The sequence below is a fragment of the Saimiri boliviensis genome, chromosome 9, assembly GCF_048565385.1.
Source record: "Saimiri boliviensis isolate mSaiBol1 chromosome 9, mSaiBol1.pri, whole genome shotgun sequence".
NCBI classification, from domain to species: domain Eukaryota; kingdom Metazoa; phylum Chordata; class Mammalia; order Primates; family Cebidae; genus Saimiri; species Saimiri boliviensis.
The window spans coordinates 7178881-7199078 of record NC_133457.1 but is presented as its reverse complement, the minus strand read 5'-3'; the positions used below and the strand labels follow the sequence as shown (position 1 = coordinate 7199078).

The 20198-nt window shown below is 40.3% G+C and overlaps 1 protein-coding gene across 5 annotated transcripts in view; it reads right to left on the bottom strand.

Moving 5' to 3' along the window:
* Positions 1-20198, bottom strand: part of TNIK (TRAF2 and NCK interacting kinase) — a 410093-nt gene that overhangs the window by 162703 nt on the left and 227192 nt on the right. For all 5 annotated transcript variants that reach the window (XM_003925097.4, XM_003925098.4, XM_003925096.4 and 2 more), the window contains one exon: positions 4291-4347. In XM_003925097.4, coding sequence (XP_003925146.1) covers positions 4291-4347 — 57 coding nt within the window. The remainder of the gene's footprint in view (positions 1-4290; positions 4348-20198) is intronic.

Genomic DNA, 20198 nt, shown 5'->3' with positions numbered 1-20198 from the left:
CTCCTTCACACATGGTGGCCCAAAAGAAGTAAATAAAAGACCCTAGAAAAATAGTACTCTCATTTTGATGTGTGTGACACTCCAAGGAGTTTATAGAAAAGGCAGGTTTTGAGGCTACTCCAGAAATCCTACATCAGGCCCAGGAATTTTCATTTCTCATGAGTACCTCAGGGGTGCTTACTGCCCACTGATGCTGATGGTTCACTTTGAGAAACACTACCTGGGAGGGTCCAGCTCCTCCTAGATGCTGTAAGTCATTCTAGAGTACAAAAATGCAGCTGAGAGGTAAACCCCAGACTCTGACAAAATAGAGAAATTCCATAATGACTTCATGAACTAGAAGATCTTCAAGGCCAATTCTGAGTTTAAGCATAGATTCTGAAGATGTTGGCAAATTTGCTCTAAAAATCAGCTCTAAAAATGGAAAAATATAAGCATTATGTCCAGTTCTCTCAATGGCTATTTTATATAAAAAAGGAAGTGATATACAATAAAAACAATTTAAAAATTGATTACAAGCTTATGGCTTTATCAGTTTCATAACAATAAACTATAGGAACTTTGCAGTAGGTCATATCATACAATTAACAAAGATGACCTTTGAGAATTCATTTCAGTTTTTAACAGAGCAGCTATAATGAGTACAATAATGAGTACCAATAATAATTGGTAAGAAGCTTTTATAGCATTCTGTAATACACAAAAGACAACATGGCAAAATAGAATAGATTGTTTTCTAAAGGCACCATGTGAGTTTCACAAAGAAAATCTTATGTTGACTGTGACGTGTACAGGGGTGATATGAAAGTCACTTGACGTCACATCAGACACCACAAAAATTAGAAAACCATTTTCTGATGTGCATCCGTGTTTGCCTTGGTTAAGTCAGTAGTTAAATAATCATCAATGATGTGACTGAATCACAGAAACTAGCCCTCCTCTATTGGAGTTCCCTAAGAGAATTAAGCCTAGATACTATAAAGCATCCACTCTGTGTAATGGATTGACATTCTTATGCGTGCTGAATGGCCTCTGTACCCTCCTTGAGAGAATTAAGAAGACAGTCTTTCAAATCATCTTCTGTAGGGCTTAGATGCCTAATGAAACCCAGTTTAGAAAGACTAACTGACACTCCTTAAATTGAAAATACATACTCTGGGACAAGTAACCGGGTAACTTTCCATTCCAAGCAAGGTGCTCTAGCAATAGAAACAGTAGTTCTCAAGTAGTTTGTGGTTCTACTTGTGAGGCTTTAAATTGTGGAGAGTCATACTTTGAGCATCAATATACATTTTATGCACTGAGATTAATGACATCAGTGGAACTCTCAACTGTAGTTCTTCAGAACCACACAAGAGAATTTAATCTACAGCATGAATGCCTTGGACTCCTTCCACAGCCATTAATTGTTAAACTGCCAAGCTCATCTCATTATGCAGAGATCCTATTCAACCCAAGGAGAATACAGTAGTATGACTTCAGCTGCATTGCACAACAAATTCTGATTTGTTCTGTGGTTTGAGCTTTGTAAAATGTTTACACATTTATAATGTGTTTCTATGTGGAGACTGATAGTATCCGGTTTTAATTTTTGTGTCACATCTGGCTAATCGACCATTCCAATATCCACTCTCCCTTCATTTCTAATAGAATCTGGATTTTTAACTGCACACATTAGTAGAATAAAAGACTACATTTTCCAGCTTCCCTTGCAGCTAGACATATGCAATGAAAGCAGAAGTAAGTATTAATGTTGTATAGAAGTAGAAAATATTTCACTGGAAGGGGCTCTTTTCTACCCTTCTGCTCCCCCTTCTCCCTGTTTTTTTGCCTGCCATAACGTGTGATCAGCAGAAATCCGATAACTATCTTGAACCATAAAGCAACCTTAACTGTGGAGACCATGCATTAGAATGATGAAGCAGAAAGATAAATACATCCTTCACTCTACCACACCACTGACATACATTCCTGGGCTGTCCACCTTTAGACTCCTTTAACATGAGAGAGCAAGACATTTCTATGACACTTAATCCTCTGTTATTTAGAGTTTTCTTAAACCAAATTAACATAATACACATGTAATTTGTTATTTAGTAAAGGCCAAGTGAATTTAATAAACTAATTAGGACTAAATATTTGAACTTTTATAATACCTGAAATGGAAATAATGTATTTAAGACCAAAAAAAAAATTAGTACTTTATCTAAGGGTAAACATACAGGAACAAAATTTTTTACTGGTTAAAAACATATATAAATTTTTTTTAAATTGCATTTTAGGTTTTGGGGTACACGTGAAGAACATGCTAAATTGTTGCATAGGTACACACATGGCAGTGTGGTTTGCTGCCTTCCGTCCCCTCGCCTGTATCTGTCATTTCTCCCCATGCTATCTCTTCCCACCTCCCCACCCCCTGTCCCTCCCCCATTTCCCCCCAACGGACCCCAGTGTGTAGTGCTCCCCTCCCTGTGTCCATGTGTTCTCATTGTTCAACACCCACCTATGAGTGAGAATATACGGTGTTTGATTTTCTGCTCTTGTGTCAGTTTGCTGAGAATGATGGTTTCCAGGTTCATCCATGTCCCTACAAAGGACGTGAACTCATCATTTTTGATGGCTGTGTAATATTCCATGGTGTATATGTACCACATTTTCCCTATCCAGTTTATCATCTTTGGGCATTTGGGTTGGTTCCAGGTCTTTGCTATTGTAAATAGTGCTGCAATGAACATTCGTGTGCATGTGTCCTTATAGAATGATTTATAATCCTTTGGATATATACCCAGTAATGGGATTGCTGGGTCAAATGGGATTTCTATTTTTAGGTCATTGAGGAATCGCCACACTGTCTTCCACAATGGTTGAATTAATTTACATTCCCACCAAAAAATATATATATATATATAAATTAAAGAGGAATTTAGATCAATGATAAGAAAAAGAAAGTCAGAAGTCAGTACAGTGTGGTACAAACAATAATTAACGAAAGGAGTATTATGGTAGGTAACTATCATACAACATATACTTATCAAAGGTAACAAACTGAGCCCAAAAAGTATGGGTTGAAGTTTGACATACAGACATACTGTGTGTCTTTCTTATTTATGTATTGGTTCTTGATGCTTTTGTGTGACCCATTCATTCTATGTCTGCTTATGTTGAATAATCAATCTCCGAGCTGAATGGAAGACTTTGATCTTTTAGCTTTCATGTACAGCAGACAGACATCTTAGAAAAATCCCCAGGACAACAGAAAATTATTAACATGCTTTGGTGTCCAGTGAATCCTTTCAAGTCTCATTTTTGCTGTGTACTCTTGAAAAGGCATTAAAATATTTTAAATAGGCCTAGTAAAAGGATCAAAAACATTAGATTGCATTTAAAATAAAATCTACTCCTTAGATTGCTTTTGATTATCCAGGCAGAAAGTTTGTTTCAGTGTTGCTCTATAGTGACAAGAATTTGTGTTTATCATGATTATTTGATCAGCAATATTTTGTTTTGGGAAATATTCATGTTAAATATCCTACCAAGATCTTAGAGCTAACCAAGCTCCTGTCTACTCCAGTGGTAGGCGGACCTTTGGGAAAACAGTTAAGACTCATTTCTTCTGTATAATCTCAGTGTTATTCATTTAATACCTTCAAATCCTTGTTCTGCATTCATATGCAAATATCGGTAGTTGTGTTTATGTAAATTATTGGCACACAGTATTCACTCTAACTACATAAGGCAGTGTGTAGTATCATATGTAATTGGAGTGATATACCTATGGCCTCTTCAGTCAGCTATTGCATACTCTTCCATATGTTAACCACAAGTAGGGAAAGATTATTTTTCAGGAAAACAATTTTTTTAATCATTAACTTCTCTATTACAAATATACAGATGGTCCCTGGTATACAATGGTTCAACTTAAGATTTTTTTTGACTTACAGTGGTGTGAAATCGACATGCATTTGGTAGAAATTGTACTTCAAGTACCTATACAACCATTCTGTTTTTTACCTTCACTATAGTGTTCAACAAATTACATGTGATAGTCAACATTTTATTATAAAACAGGCTTTGTGACAGATGATGTTGCCCAACTGTAGGCTAATGTAAGTGTTCTGAGTATGTTTAAGGTAGGCTAGGCTAACCTATGATGTTCAATAGGTTATGTGTATTAAATGCATTTTCAACTTACGATATTTTCTACTTATGATGAGTCTACCAGGATGTGACCCCATGGTAAGTCAAGGAGCATCTGTATGGCTATTGAGATGGCAAGATAAAGATACTTACCCCTGTGACATCCATAACCTTAATGGCTGCAAGCTGGCCTGTTTTGACATGACGACCCTGTGAAGAAAAAAAATAAGATTTAGTTCTGATGACCAACAGTAGCATTCAATTCAAACCATAAAGAAAAACTGCTTGGATCGGAGCTGTACTGTGTCAATGGGGGAAGACAGAAAGACAGATATGCACAGAAACATCATGTTAAGTAGATATTTTTATTGTGTAAAATATTTTGTGTTTCTTTCGTGAAACGTCCCAGTCACTTTGTTTATTTTCACAGTGGGTGTCCAGTTAAATTAAAAAAATGCAATGTTGAACAATTTGGTTCTACCTCCTCTCCAAGGCATTTGACAAGAGCTTATGTGAGAGGAAGACTCACATGAAGGGGAGCTAGGCCTGCATGGAGAATACACAAATATCTCTGTGTGTATTTTCTGTGTATTCTGCATGGAGAATACACAGAAAACACTCAGTAGAAGAAGAAACTTTGGTTTCCTTCATTCTTAAAATATCTTGTAATGGTTTCAGCTGGATATGATTCTGCTATCGTTCATCTGAGATTATTCACTTATCTTTATTTTAAAAAGAAGCCTAAAATAAAAGAGACAGCAATCAATCCAAATTTGCGATCAAGGACACAGTGTTGAACATTAGCGACTGCTTTCCCAAGGTGGGCACCTTTGGTCTTTAGAATCACAATGAAGCAGCAATCACATGGCAGAATCAGAAGTGAGTAGGGTGCGCCAAGGGGCACGCTCAGAAAAGAACTATTTTCTCTTTGCTCCTTGAGAAAACACAATGTCTACATATGACTCTCAGACAACAGCAAAGATGGTCATACTTATGATGACTTCTATGTGAATTTTATATATAGCTCCCAAAATACATTTTACTTCTTGCTATTAGGCAATAAAATGTAGCTTCTAAGATCAGCTGGGTTCAGATCCTAGCTGCATGACCTTAGGCGAGTCCCTTAACCTCCCAGGCCTCAGTTTCCTCATCTCAAAACTTGAAATTATAATACCTAATGCGTAGAATTGCAGGGGGAACGATATGAGATGACGTATAAAAAGTACTTGACAGTGACACAGGCAGTCTTGCTGTCAGCGGATGCTGGCTGTCCTTACATGTGCTCGCGTCTTCCGATTAATTTTAAATGTTGTCTTCCTTACTAAACGATATGTTTCATAAAGGCAAGGACTGTGTCTTATCAATGTATTTCCAGCACCTGGAATAGTGAGTGCCTACCCCGTAGATGCTGTGGCATGTGCATGAATTAACAACAGGTAAGGAGGCATATGTAATTGCGGCGTGGAGAAAGCGTTTGGCCTGGTGCGATCTAGATTCAGTAGTTGAGGTTGGTGAAAACGTGCTAGTTTAGTGGGACCAAATTTTTTAAAAATTGTGGTAGAAAACATCATTGGGCCAATTTTGTAACCGAGAGCTCCTATATCCTCATGCTCTTGAAGCTTTTACCTTTTTCTGCTACTTCTCTCCCTTACCACCCTAACTTTCCCCACTCCTCTGGTCCTTTAACTTCTGCACACTCTGCCTGTCTTCTTTTCTTCTCACATATCTCAGCTTTAAACATCTATTTACTCTGATTCTGGTGGTGCTTCCTTCAGCTTTTGACCCACATTCTGCTGCCTTTTTTTTTTCTCCTTACTTAGAAAAGAAGACAGAGGAGACAGTAGGTCATAATCCAATATTGTCACCGACACAGCCCCTCACACTTATTTCAACTTTTCCTGAAATCGAGGGAGAGGGTGGCATGTTACCCTGTAAAGAGGCCTGGACCACAATCCCAGAGGCCCAGTTCTTGCCCAGGCTCTGCCCAGGACCTCCGGACGTGTCTGGACCCTCATTTCCCCATCTACAAAGTGTGGGAGGCTGGGCTCAGTGGTTAGTGCAGAGGGCGATGAGTCGGTATCAGCACTACCAACTCTTTCCATTCCAAGGAGCTTTTAGAAATTTAGTTTTCACAAGATAGAGAAGTACCACTGCTACAGAACCAGGAACACTCACTTTCTTATGGAGCAGCAGCGCGACCTGTCCTGCAAGCCGTATGTCAATCTTGCACAAGGAAAAAGTAGCAAACCGCCTCCTCTTTTGTGTCTGTGATGCCATCATGATGATTCTTGCAAAGGAATCCATAGCTTTGCAACCAACAGTGGACTTTAAAGTAACGGCTATAAATCATATCTTAAATAATGGCTGTTTATCTATTAAAGCACTGAAAGCAGGGAGGGGAAATGTAGGCAAATACGGAGGGTCTGTCTGATATTATTCAGCTGATTAACCTTGAAATTATTTTAATGGTGCCTGTAACAGGATACAGGCAAACTGCTGGGCATGGCTCACAGTGCCCTCCGGAGCTGACCCCTTTCTGCCACACCATCTTGGTAGGCTCCCACCTGCTCTTACTCCGTGGACCTTGAGAACAAACGCTTTGCACTTCTGTAAATGTATTGTTTCTTGCCTCTCAGATGCTGTGTTTTTCTTGTTCTGGGTTGCCCTTTGCCTTCTTGACTCCTCAGAAAACTTACTCTCTCTTTCTAGATTCAAGTAAAGTACTCTGTCCTCTGACACCTCACTGTTGATCTCTCATCACCTCCATCCATCGATGAACACGTCCCTGTGTGTATCATTCCAGGGACCTCAAAGGATCAGTGTCCCTCTCCCTCTCTGGTCTTCCTTCTCTCTCTCCCTTCCTTCCCCTGTGGTTCCGTTTGCAGTACTGCTTCCCAAATAAAACCTTAAGCGGAACTCCCCTGGTTCAAGCCATGACTTGACCACTCAACTCTAGTCTGCTCTGCCTCGCAATCCCTCATTCCTGAGGGGTCCCTGAGGCATGTCTACCAGCAGGCAGTTTGAGAGACTTTGCACTAGATTTTCAAGCCCTTACCAAGCAGCAAATCTTCTGAGTCAATAATTTGTTACAAGGATACCTCAATGCCCAATTCTTTCCATTAGCAGCCTGGGACTGAGGTAGCTTGTGGTACTGACCCAAGGCCAGAGATGAAGTGGGGTAAAAGTGATCTGTGTCAGGTAAAAGCGATCTGTGTTACAAACGCAGGCAGTGGGCAGTTCTTGTTGAAATAAAATCTCAGCTCTTCTAAAAAAAAAAACTTAGTATACACGGTTTTTGTTGTTGCTATTTTTTTTTTTTTAAGTAGCCACTAGAAACATGGCAGAAGTTAACACTGGAAAAGAAAACGTTATGTTTCTTCCATTTAAAATTTCATTTCCAAACTAAGACAGCAGTTCTCAATGGGTCTGACAGATGACTGAATAATACACCTTGGGATGGCAGTTTGGGCCTACATGAGATCCTGGAGGTGGAACAATTAGCCTCAGATCACTCCCAGGCAGAGGGATCCCCATGCTCTAGAGCAGGAAGGATGCTGTGCGGTCATACTTTACTGATCAGGAAATGGCCATGAAGGAACACGCCCAGCATGAGCTGCCTGTTACATAAGGCCAAGTTACGATCTAGACGAGGGCAGACTTGGGGGGAATGGCAGCGAGTCAGCCGACCTAAAGCTCACTAGGAACCTGAGGCATAGTCATGGTAAGACAGTTTTTAAAGAAGCAACTTTATAAAATCTGAAATGCATTGGGTAGGAAGACCCCCTAAGAGCCTAATCCAATCCTCTTCTTTTAGCGATGAGGCCAAAATCTCACAGCTAAACTCAGGACACCTTCTCCTCTATCCTACTTCTACCGTCCGGCTCCCAAATCGCAAATTTCTATCACCAAACTTTAAAAATAATTTTTAAAACAAACTTTTAATATTTTCCTTAACTTGCGCTGAATATCAAAGTAGTCATCTCTGCGTGGCATAGAATTTTTAACTGTGTTTTTTAAATTTGGGGACAGTGTAACAAAGGGGATGTTATTACAATTGAATTTTAAAGAGAAAATGTAATATTACCCCCCAATGCTAACTTATTTTCTAAGAGAAATTTAAAATACAAATATAGACACCATGTAGATTTAGATCTAAAATACATGTTTCAAGCTGGTGCAGTGCTGCTCGTCTGTACTCCCAGCTACTTGGGAGGCTGAGGCAGAAGGATGGCACAAGTCCAGGAGTTCGAGGCCAGCCTGAGAAACACAGCAAGATCCCATCTCTAAAATGAACAAATGGATGAACAACAACAACAAAAATACATGTGCAACCAATAACTAAAAAATAAATTCTGAAAAGAAGAAACCTAAAAGGAGACAAGAGTTAAAAAAAATTCTCCATAAAAATTAGAGAAAATGTTCTGTCAGATTGCAGTTGCTGAGTCATTTTTTAATAAAAGGATGAACTAAATGTTTTTTTTTTTCCTGCTGAAATAACCAATAATGGCAAACACTAGTGAACACACTAAATCTAGAAAATTAAAACTGATATCCTGGTAGGACCCTCAAGCCTAATGTCAGTTAATGTCCGAAAGCATAAAAAGCCTGTCCACCAGAAAGGAACGAGGAAGCCATCAAAACAAGGGAGGCAGAGCCTTGGGACCACTCAGTGCTGGGGGCATGGCTCAGCCCGGTCCTCCGACATACTTAGGAATCTACTCTGCTCCCCTCCTCCCTTCTTCTTTCTCACTTTTGAGGTAATGAACTATGCTGATCCTCGTTCTATGTAAAATAATTCAACATCCAGGTGAAATCTAAATCACTCAAGTACTATCAATATGATACCCTACCCCTTCCTTTAACTCCTCCCTAAAATGAACGCAAGAGAAAACAGTTTTGCTTTCATAGTCACATAAGCCTTACCTCTGTTACTGTTATTTTCTAAGGAAGAGCAAGAGGATTTTTCAGCTGCTAGCCTAAGGCTAGCCCGGAAGACAGAGTGCTTTCATTTCTAGGTCACCCACATACATTAGTTTCTGGCAAAGCACATAAGCAAACCATCTTTGTTGAAAATTCAGACATTCTTCCTACCATCTTCATCCTCCTGCCCAATGACCCTCATACACAGGAGGAGAGTGGCTCATTCTCTTTCGTATTTACCTTAGATTTAATCTCTGAAGCCTTCTTCAGTTCCCTAATTGCAAATGAGTACTCCACCTTTGTGTTCCCGGTGCATCCTAACCCAACCCCACTGATCACAGCCAGCACCGTGATGTTTTCAAAACATGCATCACCAGAACCATGAAAATAAATCAAATCAAAGCAAAAAAAAAGCAGAATGTAGAAGACGTAGTAATGGCAGCTATTGTTTTATGTCTCACCTTTTCTGATTCATTCTATCTATCTATCTATCTATCTATCTATCTATCTATCTGTCATCTATCAATCATAGATGCTGCAGTGCGCCACCAAGATTCTCAAGTACAGACGGAAGCACCTGGCAACTCTCAATCAGGTCTCTCTCTGGGGATGGCCCTTAGACAAAGAGCCACCCCACCCAAGGTCATGCTCCCTCCTAGAGACAGGTGAAGGACTATGGCAACTTGGATAGGATATCCTTGGAAGGACAGAAGCAGTGGAGAATGTGGGAATGCACAGAATTCAGAGAGATTCAAGAGGCCTAATGAAGAGGACTTGGGAATAGATTGGACATATATTTCCCTTGTGCCTTCATAGTGCTTTCCACAGCAGGGACTCAGCAAATATTCGCTGAAAAACAGACTGAATGAAGGCATGAGATTTGAGGGCTGCGTTTGGGTTCCTGGTACCAGCCACATGTCTACACCAGTTTCCCCTAACCCCGCATTTCCCCAGCCACAAAGTACATGGGACCAGACAGGGTGAGGTGGTAAGCAGAATTATAATCGTTTTGCTGATAAATAAAAAGCTGGAAGATGAATGTAAGTGGATAAAGTTCTTTTCAACTCTGCAGAGAGACCAACTTACTATCCCTTTCCACAGATCACAGAGAAACCAGGAATTAGTTTTAGTTTTACTTCTGAGCTGTCATGATGAGAACAAACATGAACTCTGGTTTTCCGCTCTCAGTTAAGACTAAAGCTTAGTTAAAATATCTATCTGGACATCTTTAGGAATGCTACCTTTCTTTGATACAATATGCCTTGAGGCAAAGAGACAGACAGACGACATTATGAAAAGACTCCAAAGATCCTTATGATCAAGTAACATGAATGTTCATGAAATATACTTGGCACAACGTCCATATTCCTAAGTCGTGCCCAGGTTAAATGGAGCCTTTGTGTTTCCACGGCCTACATGTGTCATTCATTGGTGGCTTAAAAACCCTGCTCTTCGTATCTGCAGAACTGTGATCCCAACTTCACGGTTCCCAGACTCGCAGCAGAGGTAACGCAAGGTACCTACTCAGGATGGTGCCCAAGCAATTGTTCTCCATCTCAACACCACTCACTGTGAATTCCTTTGCTTGGCACCTCTGAGTGACGAAAATGGATTGTTTTCAAGATTGTTCCGGGGTGGGCCAACCGAAAGCTGAGACTTGCTCACAGACATGAAGTGGGGAAGGAGAGACTGGGTTTCATTTTTCTTTGTTAGAAACTAGGATTCTTCAGTCTTCATGGCTGCCAGCTTGGCTCAGTTTATAAATCAAAATGGATGCTCAAAGGGAAAAAAAAAATCAAATAGTCACAATTTTTAGCAGACAATAGTTAATGTATGCAGATTCCGTGGCAGGGAGCCTAATGCCTGTACCCAGGAAAGGCACGCACAGCTGAAGTGACAGCAGTGACGAGGCAGACAAGCTGAGGGGTGACGAGAGCTCAAACGCAGACGAGCCAGCCTCTGGGCCAGGGCCTTGCGCCAAGAACACACTTCCCAGTAACCTCCCCTCAACCCAAAAATTGAACACAAAACCAAAGCTCTCACGGGCTCTCATCTAATTTATGCCACAGAATTACCACAATCTGTGGCTTTATTTTTATTTTTTATTTTTTTCAGACGGAGTCTTACTCTGTTGCCAGGTTGGAGTGCAATGGTGCCATCTTGGCTCACTGCAACCTCTGCCTCCTGGGTTCAAGCGATTCACCTGCCTCAATCTACCAAGTAGCTGGGATTACAGGGTCCTGCCACCACACCCAGCTCATTTTTGTATTTTCAGTAGAGACAGCGTTTCGTCATGTTGGTCCGGCTGGTCTTGAACTCCCTACCTCAAGTACTCTGCCCACCTTGGCCCCTCAAAGTGCTGGGATTGCAGGCGTGAGTCACCGTGCATCTGTGGCTTTCATACATTCATTTCTGGAACAACTAACCCCCCCTTAGATGTGGAAGCTCAAAAGATGGGGACAAATATGTACATACAGCCAACTCTTCAGCCTCTCCAAATACCCCACACTCCTTCCCACCCAGCACAATAGGCTCCTCTATCTCCTGAGCCAAGGATGGTACCTGAGGTGATAAACAGCATTCCAAACCCTAGTACCTGAACACCAGTCCAAGGTGAACTTTATACACAACTCCAGTAAAAGATGAAAAATCAGGCCGGGCGTGGTGGCTCAAGCCTGTAATCCCAGCACTTTGGGAGGCCGAGGCGGGTGGATCACGAGATCAAGAGATCGAGACCATCCTGGTCAACATGGTGAAACCCCGTCTCTACTAAAAATACTAAAAATTAGCTGGGCATGGTGGCGCGTGCCTGTAATCCCACCTACTCAGGAGGCTGAGGCAGGAGAATTGCCTGAACCCAGGAGGCGGAGGTTGCGGTGAGCTGAGATCGCGCCATTGCACTCCAGCCTGGGCAGCAAGAGCGAAACTCCGTCTCAAAAAAAAAAAAAAAAAAAAAAAAAAAAAAAGGTTGAAAAATCAGTGGTGATTTTTTTCAGAAAATAAAAGGTTTTCAACTTAAGCAGGATTCTTATTTTTGGTGTTAAAATGCCCATTAATGAAATGTTTCTAACTTTTAATAACCCTATCTTGGTTCCTGATTTTTTTTCCCAGTGAGATTTTAGTAATCCATGAAATCTAAGAATCCAGGAAAAAGTATTTTAAAATACATGAACATAATAAAAAGGTTAATAACCCTCTAAAGACACAAAGAAGCTTCTTGATGCAACCTGTAAGAACTTAAATGTGAGGGAGTAAAGCCCTTAATAACTCACAATAGCGTGTATGAACTGTATGGGAGCCCACTTCTCTCTGCTCTGGGTCCTCTATGTTCCCAATACCCTTACAGTGCAGTCTTCCAGGTACATGACTTCTGCATACTAGAACAGAAAGCCCCTCAAAGGCAGCAACTCCACATTAAGCCTGTTTAATCCTCTGGTATTGCCTAGGATAGCATCTTGCAAAGGGTAGGTGCTAAATCACACTGGAAAACATCAAGTTTCTAGGCCTAGTGAACCTTGTAAATTGCCACAAATCACAATGAACAGAGATTCCTGTGACCCATCAGGGGCTACACCTGGGAGAATCTTGATAGAATTTGGGGAAATGTCTACTTAATAATGTCAGAAAGCTTAAGAGAAAAGAAGACTGTAAGAATGGCTGACGGTATCATAACTGGAGGGGAAAGCCATGTGATTTGATGACAGTGTATTGCTTAAGGAAGTTTTGTTTTCTTTTCCAAGTGTTAACTAATAAAACTAGGTCACTGAAATAGGCCCTGGAGGCTTGCTTAGAGACATTAGCATTCTGCATGTCTAATCCCAACAGTTTACCAGAGGAAAGGGTCAGAAAGACAGAGATGCGTCAGGAGAAAAGCAAGGTCCGGACGCTGCCCTGCCACCATCCTTCCACTTCTGCCCGCTCTCTTCCCGAGATGATACTTACTAGAGGCAGGATGCTGCAATGTTCTTGGACAAAGAGGACTCAGTTTTAAAGATTTCAGATCCATAGCGTCCTCTCTAAGGACTACTTCATGAGGCAACTCTGTCTTCCCCTCAGGATGCCTGGCAGACCCTTTGGTCGCTATATCCCACCTCCCAGCTGTAGATTAAGAAGATATATTACAACTTCTCCCCTGGCCCTGCACGGGGTTTGCCAAATACACCCCGAAGCTAGCCCCTGTTGTCCGAGATTTACAACCAGGTGATTGCGAGTAGACAGGGTTGGCTTTGGACCACAGACAAGATAGGCTGGGAGTTGGGGAAAATAGGTGATAATCATAATAAAAAGGCAATAGTGCATTTCACTTTGCCTAATGTATGGCTTCGATAGGAAGCCAGTCCACCCACAGGGCTGTCTCAGTCACTTAATAGACGTTTGCAGCAGCACCAGGAGCAGTCTCCTGTTCAGAAAGAAAAAGGACCACACTGGAGTCGTGAGAAAGAACAAAGGCAAAGGACCACAGTGTTCCCAGCTATCATTCTTGGGGCGGCAGGAACACAAATGGGGACCCATTTGGCTCTTTATTTGGGCTGTTGATGAATAAACCCTCTCCCACAGTGTCCTCAAACCTCCAGCAGTTTTAATTAAAACAAAAAGAAATGTCAGCAGGGAAAGGACTGGAATATAATTAGGGCCCACCAAATCTAAAGTAATATGGGGGAAAAAGACTGGTAATGAAAGGGAAGCTTTCAGGTTCTTACTGAATCCTGGCTCTGTTGCCGACACAAAAATCAATTTCAACAGGCTTTAGTTGTATCTGAGCTGGAACACAGTGACAGATAAAATTTAGTGAGCAACTTACTGGAGTCATAATGATTCCCACGGAAAAAAAAAAAGACTACAATGAGCACTCCCAACCAAATCTCTCCTCTGTAAGAATGTGTGTGTTTTTTACACATACATATAATGTATACATAATTACTAAAATTATATCTAAAATTTATATACCTAAAACATACATAGGCTGAGTGTGGTGGCTCATGCCTATAATTCCAGTGCTTTGGGAGGCCAGGGCAGGAGAATCACTTACAGCCAGGAAATCGAGACCAGCCTGAGCATCATAGTGAGACACCGTCTCTACAAAAAAATTAAAAAATTAGCCGGACCTAGAGGCATGCACCTGTAGTCCCAGCTACCGAGCTGAGGTGGGAGGATCACTTGAGCCCGAGAGTTCGAGGCTGCAGTGAGCTATGATTGTGCCACTGTACTCCAGCATGCGGGATGGAGTGAGATCCTATCTCTACAAAAAATTAAAAATAATATTGTACATATAGAAACATACATTATATACGTATGGAGGAGAATTTTAAAAGTATATTTTTATCCTGAAAAGTGTAAATTCTCTCTCTCACACCTTTTCAATGGTTTTCAACGGGGCAATTTTGTGTCCCAGGAGACATGTGATGATGTCTGGAGACACCCTTTGCTTGTTATGACTGCAGCTACTGACAACTAGTGGGTGGAGGTCAGGGATGCTTCTAGATCTTCCATAAATGCACAGGACGCCACCCTTCCCTAACTACCAATAATTGGGCCCAAAATGTCAATGGAGTCAAGGTTGAGAAACCATATTTTAAAAGAATTTGACATTTAATACGTGCTCAGTGAATGCTGAAGTCTATGAAATGTCAGATTCCACAGTAGGCACTAATATTACCAAGATCAAAAGATAAGGTCTTGACCTCAGGGATCACCCATGGATTAAGGGAGCACAGCAGATGAATTGTTCTTTCATTGCTTAATAGAATCTTACAGGTGAAATCTTTTCTTAAATCCCAAAAATGTATGTTCTTTAGGAACACAGGCAATTCTATACCCAGTGACTTTTGAGATCACTTTTTAACTGGCTTGTGTGTGTGTAAGAGGCCAATGATAAGACTTTCCCATCGAAGCAGCATAGTCTAATTTTTTAAAAAAAAAAACCTGATGAGGTATTATTAGGACTAAATGTAATTTGGTTTATTATAACTGGACACAATTCTAGCTAATTATATTAATTTTAGAAAGAATACCCTATTTTCATTTTAAACCAATATTTAGGTCTTACTAACTCTTCATACTGTGTGTTCTTTCCTTCCTCTTAAAGAGTTACCTATAGTTTTAAGTTATCGGCAGCTCAATTCAGAAATAAATTGTTTGATTAAAGCACAAATCATGTGAACTTTTTTTTTTTTTTTTTTTTTTGGAGACAGTCTCACTCTGTCGCCAGGCACCAGGCTGGAGAGCAGTGGTGAGATCTCGGCTCACTGCAACCTCCGCCTCCCGGGTTCAAGCAATTCTCCTGCCTCAGTGTTCCTAGTAGCTGCGACTACAGGCGCGTGCCACCATCCCCAGCTAATTTTTGTATTTTTAGTAGAGACGGGGTTTCAACATGTTGACCAGGATGGTCTCGATCTCTTGACCTCGTGATCCACTTGCCTCGGCCTCCCAAAGTGCTGGGATTACAGGCTTGAGCCACTGCGCCCAGCCAATCATGTGAACTTTTAAGCTCAAAATGTCATGGTCAGTGACAAGAGGGTAAGTGTTTGCCTTTAGCCAACATAAGTTCTTCAAATGCAGGGATGTAGGAATCTTGCAATTGCTGTAAGTGATCTGTTTCCAAGAAATGGAAAGCAAAATTCATTTTTTTTAGAAAAAATAAATGAGCAGAATTATTTTATTTCACTGCTACCATTCATCACCTTTCAGGTACTTAAGGATTAAAGAACTCAAGATGGTCAAAGAGTTCTATAATATCCAAATATAGATTCTCCACAGTGTATGAAAGAAATAATTATGGCCTATTAATTGTTCCGCCTGCAACAGCAGAGGACCCAGATCTCTGCAAAGGCTGAAAATTTCTCTCCCCCTCCAACAGATATCTTCTGTGTCAGCACAGACTGCATTCGCGATTGTCCTTTCTGAGCAAAGACCTGCCTGTTGTTCTTTGGGGAGGAGGGTGAGAAGACAAAAAGGACATTAGAAAACTGAAAGTTGTTTTATAAATGCAAGATGGCTCTTACGTATTCACAGTCTGTCAAAGTGATGGCCATCACACACTATAACAATTTGTCAGCAAACACGTCCATCCCTGGGAAGCTAGTTGCTGGGAGTTAAGTAGTCAAGTGTCTCTCAGAAACCTGTACTCTCCTGTCAGGACGATAATGCTGACAATACTTTTGTCTGAAATCTTGGGGGAGGGGAGAGGGTGAAATGTGATCACACACTGAGAAAGAACAAGGGCTCTTTTAAGTAAATATGATATGCCCCAAGCTCCGGGTAGGCCTGTATGGAAGGGTAGCTGACTAGTTAGTAAATGCATTGATTTACAGCTAAATTTAGCTACAATCCAACTGTGACCTGTCGGGCAGCTTCATCTCAAGGAGGGTGAGTTTTCCCTGACTCCAGTGAAATTCTTCTCTCCATCACATTTTCAAGCCTCCCATTTAGGCTGACTCATCAGAGATCGTGAGACAGGCAAGGAGAAGATCTCGCTGACTCTTGGCAATCTCCTCTTCTCAAGCAGGTATTTCACAGAGTCTAGGAGAGAACTGCCTATCTGTGGCTAGAGCTTTGCAGGCCCTGTAGAGGATGTGGAGGTTAAGAGGAAAGGCTTTCGAAGAGGTACGAGGTTATACCCACTAACTGTGTAGAAGAGATATAAAACAATCAGCTCACTAGTTTGCAGTAAGGATTAAATTACATATGTAGAAACACTTGGTAGAGTGCCTGGGTAAATGGTATGATCACAGCGCTTTTAGTGTGATTATGAGGTTCCATTTCTGTTCTCTTCTGCTGCTGTTCCTCCCACAGTCCCCCCACTCACCCACACTGCAGGTCTAGTGTCCTTCTCCCTTTCCTCCAACGTACCACGGGGACTTTACATGTCTCTTTCTTCTGCCGCACTTGAATGGTCGCTGCCTTCAGGTCTTGACTCAGATGTGTCAGAGAGTCTCAAATGACTCTTCTCCAATAGTCCTTTCCTGCCTGCTGTATCTAAAACTTCAGCTCAACCTTAACTATTATCATCCTCCTTCCTTGCTTTACGATCATCTAACAAACTAGGGGGTTTATTTATTTATCATGCGTACTGGGCATTTCCTACTCTTGAAGGGAAGTGTCTTGAGGGCAGGAGCCTCTCTTTGTCTTGCTCACTATTCCATCTTCAGTAGCAGATCAGTGTCTGCATGGTGGGCACTCAATCAGTAAGTGCTGTGTGAATGAATTCCCAACCTCTTTGTGGAAACACATTTCCAAGTCCTTTTTTTTTTTTTTTTTTTTTTTTTTTTTTTGTTTTGTTTTGTTTTGAGATGGAGTTTCGCTCTTGTTGCCCAGGCTGGAGTGAGTGCAATCTCAGCTCACCACAACCTCCACCTCCCAGGTTCAAGCAATTCTCCTGCCTCAGTCTCCTGAGTAGCTGGGATTATAGGCATGCTAGTTTTGTATTTTTAGTAGAGACGGGGTTTTTCCATGTTGTTCAGGCTGGTCTTGAACCCCCAACCTCAGGTGATCCGCCCACCTCAGTCTCCCAAAGTGCTGGGATTGCAGGCATGAGCCACTGCATCTGGCTCCTTCTGTTCTCTTTTAAAAAATTCATAGCACTTCTTACTTGAAGGCATAACAACTCTGATAGAACAAGTACTGTTAACAGACTTTAAAATGGAGGCTCAAAAAAACCCAAGATTTTTCCAAGTCATATTTTCCTTTTACATTGGCCTTGCATATAAGTCAAGGAAAGAATAAGGTATTTTCTCTTTTTAAATTATATTTAAACTTTCTCTAAAACCTAACGGATAAAGAACAGAACTGTGAATTAAAATACCTAATAATCAGAATATATTTTCTGCCTAGGAAGATGTATTTATGTAAATATATCTGTTTTATTTAAATATTAATAATATAAAGTATAGAAGTAGAGGTAACTGAATCTCTAAGATGTATTTCTGCTAGCAGCAGCTAATAGATCAACCTTACAGGGAGCAGTTAAGAATGAGGCTGTGTGGCCGGGAGTGGTGGCTCACGCCTGTAATACCAGCACTTCGGAGGGCCGAGGCGGTGGATCACGAGGTCAAGAGATTGAGACCATCCTGGTCAACATGGTGAAACCCCGTCTTTACTAAAGATACAAAAAATCAGCTGGGCATGGTGGCGCGTGCCTGTAATCCCAGCTACTCAGGAGGCTGAGGCAGGAGAATTGCCTGAACCCAGGAGGCGGAGGTTGTGGTGAGCCGAGATCGCGCCATTGCACTCCAATGACAATGAGCGAAACTCCATTTCAAAAAAAAAAAAAAAAAAAAGAATGAGGCTGGCTTTTTGAACCAAAGAGAACATTTGATCATCTTTCCCTGACATAATGTGGAAAGACAGAAACTTTGTCTAAACTGTTCGGACCTCAATCAGCTAAGGTCACCTGCACAAAAACATGAAAATTGCCTTTCCTGCCTCCTCTTCCTCGTTTTCAATTGTGAAATAGGTGGAGACATATGATCAAAGATCCACAAGCAGAATCTCTTCTAACAGCACCTTATCTGAAAATTTCAGGTCTAATTTCAACCTAGTTGCCAGTACCTGATTTCAATCACATTGGGTGGGCCTTAGGTACTTGCCTAGGATACAGAAGATCAGTATGAATCTGCATTTTTTTTTTTTTTTTTTTTTTTTTTTTTTTTTTTAGCATTTAACTCAGCAGTCTTGTGTTTGCAACATAAATAGTTTACTTCATTGATTGCTTCTGTCTGCATGAGGGACATTAAAAAAATAAAATCGGTGCTCATTTAAGCAAAATAACTGAACTGCTGGCCTTTAATAATTAAAATATACCTTATAATATCCCGGGAACTCCTAACCAGAAAATCTGTCTTAGATTTAATAAACCACTAAGTAACAGTATTTAATGCCAATAATAACATAATATTTATTAACCACTGATGAACATTCAACAGCTATGTACTTGAATATTGAACCGTATGTAGCAGTCATACATATGATGCTTTAAAAGATTGAATTATACTTCTTAAACACATATTTCTGTTTTTACATTTTTAAACATAAAAAATCATTTTGAGAAGAATACATTTAAGGAAACAAATTCAGAAGCCATAAAAAAAATCTTTGGAAATAATAAATGCATTGGATCTAAAGGAGTAAAAATACATAGCTTCTATTTAGAATTTGATCAGTTTTCAATTTTTCAGTAAGGTTCTAGGCAAATCTTTTTAGCTCTCATGGATTTTATGAAGAAGAGAAATAGAAATAGTTGTTATGCCTCTTTTTCTTTCCAGAACTAAAATGCAAACAGGAGTGTCCAGATAAGATAAGTTCTTATGAACTCCACTTTCAGTAGAGTTGTCTAACCTTGACAACTCCTGCCGAGGGATTCACACACAGCATAAATACATACACTATTCCACTATTAAGGAAAAGGCAGCCAATAAAAATTTCCTGAAAGGGCATAATTTCTGTAAGTTGAAATGTATTCCAGTGCCCTTTGGAATGTAGTCAAGTTTTTACAAAGAAATGCCTTATGAAGAAAATCTTCTAATTTTACATAAAATGAACATAATATTTATAGTAAGTTTAAAAAACAACACTACCTTCTTACCCAACTCACAAGCCTCATTGTTACACGACTCCAAAAAGCACCCTTCCCCTTGTTTTCTATATAAATGGCATCCTTCTGGGGTTGAACATGTTGGTAGCCCTGTTAATTAGAAGTTAAATAATTCACAGACTACTTACTGAGCAGCTATTATATATAAAGCGCTGTATTCATTTCTGAGGGACCTGAGTCTTAAGTCAATTTTATTACTAAATTAAATTTCTTGCACAGAAAATTTAGTTTCATTTTCAATAGATTTTACTCCTAAACAAAGGTTTATGAAAAAAATGTGTTTTCATTTTTCCCTGTTTGTTCCATTTTCAGAAGCTTTCTCAAAATCAATTATGACCAACATCAACTCATGGCATCTTATTTGGGGGAAGACATCACTAAAAAAAAATTTCTAATATATGGTCTTCAGGAAATATAACAATTACCTTAAAGAAAAATCGTGAGAAAAGAAATCCACCTTTATCAACTCATTGAGAGAGAACCACTGATGTTAGATACAGAATATTTGTCCCTAATTTACTTTGTAAGGTCTTTTGAGAAAAGCTCAAGTGCA